Raw genomic sequence first — 5,654 nt, 5'->3', positions numbered from 1 at the left:
CGTAAGAATGTTAATGTTTTGGATGAAATTCTTAACATCTATAATTGAAAATAACATTTGAACGACATCGTAGAATAAACAAGATTTATTATAGTTGTATTAGTATTAGTAGAGTAGTAGAGTATTAATAGTAGTTATTATTTTAATTACTCGATTTAATTATTTGTAATAAGTTCCTACATTTCTCGATAGATGGCGGTATTTAGTTTTCAGAATGGTACAATTGTTATGTTACCGTTGTTGCTATAAAGTAAGATATTAATTTAAATAATCGGTATGTGTTATTCGAACGTTTATTTATTAATTCATGATTCGGCTGTTGTATGTTGTATTGTCGACATAATGATTATATTAAATGTCATAATAACTTAGAATATTTCCATTATTTTGAATATGTCAACATTTTTAAACTAAGTTTTTTTAAATATTTTTAATAGTTAACGGCTCTATGCATTGCTCTGTTATTTATGAACCAAATCCTAAGAAGAGGGTGGTTAATGAATAAAAAAATCCCGTTTTTTTCATAGCACAGTGATTAGTTACCCTCATAATTAACGTGGCGTGTGTGTGTGGATTTGTGTGTGTGTGTCGGGGGGCATTATGAATCGCATGTGACATTTCGTGAGGGACGATATATTTTGGTATTTATTGAGTCATAAACAAATATTGTTAGAATATTTCATACTTCATTCGTATTCTATTTTTAATTTTAGATGAAATTGTCGTAACTGTTATACATAATTTAATTTGTTAAATTCGTGTCAATATCGTCAAGACTCATGCTGTGGCAGAAACGTGTCACGTGTGTGATGAAGTTTTGATAGATAAACTGCTAAAACGTATCGAAACTGCGTGGCGTACAAAGTATAAAATTATGATTTTTACATACTTTCTGCGAATCTCATTTTAACATTAACAAGTTATGTTGCAACTAAACCTACAATATGAAGCCAATGATGCAAAAGTAATCAAATATTTTCGATGATTGTTTTGACTCAAAATAAACTAAGTAATTGTTTTTCTTATTTAGTTTCTAATGTTGTCTAATTCTTGTTTATATCATCACATTCTATTTAATATTACAAAGCAATCTTATTTTCTAATAAATGTTAAATATATTTATAAGAAAAGTAATTAAGGCTAATAAGTTCAAATAACAATATCGTACTTATGTCAAGAGTAGATTCTCAAAACCGGCGCTGTTCTCCCCAACTCGGTGTAACATAGCCGCAAACGGCGTGTCAAGGTGAACCCCAAATGAAATCGGCTAAGTATCACATACATATAAAAAAAATAAGTGTACTGCCTGAAGAAATGGGGGCTTTCTTACTGTTGCCTCCCTTCAACTTCGCATGTCAAAAATATGTTGAACTATGAGCTCAAGTATCAAAACGTCCTTGTAGCCTATTTTAGAACGACACGTGACAGGCAGGGTAGCTCAACCTAAAACGGCTCTCATTCAAGTAGGGATGTAAGAGTGACTCAAGTTAAATTAAGAATGTGGAGCTCGTATTTTCTTTTACTTTTTTCACTCACTTTGTTTGTTGACGGAGACTTTTTTGACATTGTGGACTTTGTTTGCTCCTTCCTTTTTTAATTCTTGAGGCGTTCATGTATACACACCCTTATGTTACATTTCCTCGTATAAGGTGCCTTTGGAATATTTTTTACGACGTATTAAGGGATTTTGCGAAGGAGAGGTGTGTTTTTTGGATTACTACCTCTTTGAAGTTCCTGATTAAGGTTTAGGTATAAGGTTTTACGGGATGCGTTGTGTTTACTTTGGGAGGGGTTTCCGAATTCGCAATATAGAAATAATATTACATATTGGATTTTCTAGTTACGGTAAACCAAATCATTCGGAAGTAATTTACGATAAAACTGGTCACGATTTCCAAGAAAACAAATCACCGCTGATCAGAAAAAGAGCGAGGAATTAATTAAAAAAAATATTGCAGCTATTTGTTTTTTTTATTTGATTTTGAATCTTATTTCGTACGGTATAAAGTTTGAGGCAAAGGTGATTTTTTTGAAGCGACCATTGTGACGGTCAGGTGGAGCGTGTCGCGAACCGTCATTTCAGAAAAAGTGTGTGACGTCGGAGAAGCACACGTAGGCCTAAATAAAAATACTGCAATGTCGAAGAAAAACAAAAAAAAAAAACGTTTACGTCCGATTAAGATTGGTTGACTCGCCTCGCAATTTTTTTATTTCCTTACGGTTGCGATCTTTTGTTATATCGATTATCGATATATTATTTATACTAACTTTCTATTAAATGTTTCTAATAAATTGTACAAAAAGGAACACGTTTAATCATTTCTATGACAACCTTTATTTATGTCCAGCAAAAGCATCCGCAGACGTTATCTTGATTGAATATGTATTTTATACTAAAACCTTCTTCGAGTTATTATATACTATATATAGACATATTAGGTGAGTACATTTTAGTTAGGCATTAAAATCGACTCCTCATTTATTTGGCATCGAGTATAGAGTTTATAATGATATTTATTATCAGAGACACAATTATTCAAAATAATATAAAAATATTGTCTCTAACTGCACAAAAATAAACCTCTCTATTAAGTATGAAGAATTGCTAATCAACAAAAAAAAAATCATCAAAATAAGTTGAAACATGTGCTTTGAATAATTAAATAGTACGTGATAAATATTAACATTTAGTACGAGTAAGGTTACTTTGAAACAAATCGTGAAACTTTTTTAGCACATTAGTTTGGAGATTTTAAGGTTGTCTAGTGGTGCTCAGAGAATTTCGTTAAGGTTCGCGGGTTTATATTAAGTTTAGTCACGTTTAGAGTTAGCGGCTCCAATTGCCACTTAAAGTTTGTATTGTTATGTACTTGTTCCTCTAGTTAGTAATATTAATAATGATAATGATAAATAAATTATTAAAACTAAATGTCAAAATGAGTTTGTTTGTTTGCCCTGCTCAGAAGTTCAACGTGTCTCAAGTGATTCTGACATTTAGCAGAGGGTTATATTGGTGATGATCAAGCAGAGCGATCCTACGTGATCGAATTTTTGACTTGACTTAATAACTTATAATATATAATATGTTACTTTGGTCCTTTTAGAATATTGATATGCCATCTCACGCGTAGATAAGTTATCTGTTTGGGTATAATTTTCATAATTATTTTTACACAGAACCAGAAATCTTGTTATTATATAAAAAGACAATGAAATGATTTGTGATGGTAATGGTAATGTTCCACTTACATTAATATCGCTATTGCTATATATGGCGCCGGTGCTCGCTATTTATCAGAGTAGATCACCGATCTAAGGACTTTAGAAAATTCAGTACTGTAACTATAAATATTTACTAAGTAGTTTGCATGTTGTTCAAATATATTTAAAACCAATTTATGAAGATCCACCTGCTTTATCTTTTTTTGAAATAACTCTCTTTACAAGATTCGCTTGAACAGCTCTTTATAAAACTACGTGTTGAGTATTAACGTAAATATGAGTGTATTGGTTTTTTTCCTAAACCGCAACAGGCAGGTGTGTGGAGCGGACCGTGATTCCTCAATCACATCGGAAGGGGCAGGAAATTTGCGGTTAAAACGCCTCAAGAGGAAAGGATCTAAGACGTCATCAGTACGCAGTGAAGGTCATTGGAGGGGTCGAGGATTGATAGCTGTCGGTAAAATATGCAGACACTTTTTTTGACCTATGTAGGCGGACGGGCAAATGGGCCACAAAATGGTAAGTGGTCACCACCGCCGATCAGATATTCGCTTAAATGTACCGCCAACTTTGGGATTTAAGATCTTATAGCTCTTGTGCCTGTAGTTACAGGCTTGATTACTTTTTAAGCAGGAATACAAGAATACTACTGGTTTGCGGTAGAATATGTTGAGTCACTTGAGACCTTAATCCTTTATATGTATGAATATACAGCGCTTTTTTTTCTTTGTAAGTTTGTGTGAGAACTACTGAACGTATGAGACTATGACCAAACGACGCGGAATCGTTCGTAGATGATTATGGGCTGTATTTTGAATTCCATTGATCGTTGTCTTTGTCAAGTTTATTTAATGACCAGGCGATAGATGAAACCCGCTGGGAACAGTTAGTGTAAACTAAAAACCTTTTTTCATTGTATTTGCACGTAAACAATTCATAAAAATTACAAATGATGTAAACGAAAAGTACTCAAAGTAAAACCTCCAGTAGGCAGATGTATAAACAGTATAATTTTTCAAAATCTTCAGGAACAAAGAAATCTTTATAATGATAATTTGGCTAATTATAATATAAGATTTAATAGAATCATTATTACTATTGGGCCGTGCATACTAAAGCATAATATAGTTGCATATTACTAAACATTTATAAATATAAATAAATACATAAATACCGAAGTGGCACAAGAAAAACCAAACAATCAAAATTCCCAAACGAGCTAATAACATTATGCAATACTTTAAATTGGAATTATGGTGTAAATCCATATCGTGAAATAAGGAAGATTTTTTTTAAATGTATTTATAATATCGTTTATAATGAACGACCAGCTAATCTTGAGAATTTCTTGTAATTTTTATCACTTCGTAGAATAAATATAACTATTATCACCATTTTATGATATCGTCAAAGGGTTATAGGTCTAGCCGGTTATCTTCTTAGTAATATTGTGTAAGGAAGCGCAGTTGTCATACGATCATTTCAGTTAAAACACGTCTCGAAAATTAAAAATATGAAGAGCGTATACTGTTTCTGTCTTATTGTGAATACATTATTGCTTGTTCGTAATAGTGATGCAGGATTGGCCAGAGATATATTCGGCTCAATACACGATGCTGCTCACAAAGTTCGTGATGATATTCATCAGACATTTCACCCTAAACAAGATCAAAAAAATGAAAAAGTTGATGTAGTTCACGTTGCCGATAATAAGAACAATGATAATAATCAGTTCGTTTTCGTTACAACATCTACTGCGGCTACTATAAATAAAGAAGTAAGTAAGGAACCAACTGGTTTTGTTATGCCGAAGGATGACGATGAAACCAAATTCGTTTTTCCATCGATGCCAACAACTGCAGCTACGGTGAATATAACTTCGACTACTGTTAAAGATGGAAGAGAGAATTTCGCTGGCGGATGTTCTACAGGCTATGAACGCACCGCTGACGGTCGATGCAAACCTACTTTCTAACTAAAAATTACTTAAAAGTTTCTTTTGAAAAATTATACTATTTGCTAGTACAAGACGTGTGGTTGTTTTTTTTTTAATTGACATAAACTTTGAATAAGGAATATAGTAAAGACCAAGTAGGTCTTATAATTATATTTAAATAGAGTAAAAACTATTTTATCACGGCAATTAATCTAGCTTTCAGTACGTGTGAACACGGCCCGTTCACTATCAGCTATTAATTGGCTCTGAAAATACTCATAATGAAGTAACAGTGTGGAATACGTGACTTGAATAGTTGAGAAATATATATAATTACAACTAAACGGAAATGCAATGATTTGAAACTGATTTAGAGAAATAAAAGCGTAAAGTTCAATGAACTATTTAGAGGTAACGGTATGAATAATGTTTATCGTAATATTAACAAATTAACAAAGACATAAACAAATATACTATAGTTATATTGTATTGTTAG

The 5,654-nt window shown here is 32.2% G+C and overlaps 1 protein-coding gene across 1 annotated transcript; it reads left to right on the top strand.

Moving 5' to 3' along the window:
- Positions 1 to 4,678: 4,678 nt before the first annotated feature.
- LOC113400327 (growth-blocking peptide, long form-like) lies at positions 4,679 to 5,252 on the top strand. The gene has a single exon (XM_026639855.2). It carries the CDS (start codon positions 4,736 to 4,738, stop codon positions 5,195 to 5,197), a length of 462 nt encoding a protein of 153 aa, XP_026495640.2. The 5' UTR covers positions 4,679 to 4,735; the 3' UTR covers positions 5,198 to 5,252.
- Positions 5,253 to 5,654: the final 402 nt, after the last annotated feature.

This window comes from Vanessa tameamea, chromosome 17, assembly GCF_037043105.1.
Source record: "Vanessa tameamea isolate UH-Manoa-2023 chromosome 17, ilVanTame1 primary haplotype, whole genome shotgun sequence".
In the NCBI taxonomy this organism is placed as follows: domain Eukaryota; kingdom Metazoa; phylum Arthropoda; class Insecta; order Lepidoptera; family Nymphalidae; genus Vanessa; species Vanessa tameamea.
This window is presented reverse-complemented; position numbering and strand designations above follow the sequence as displayed.

Coding starts and splice junctions, on each gene's coding strand:
- LOC113400327 (XM_026639855.2), top strand. CDS start 4,736: ATGAAGAGCGTATACTGTTTCTGTCTTATTGTGAATACATTATTGCTT.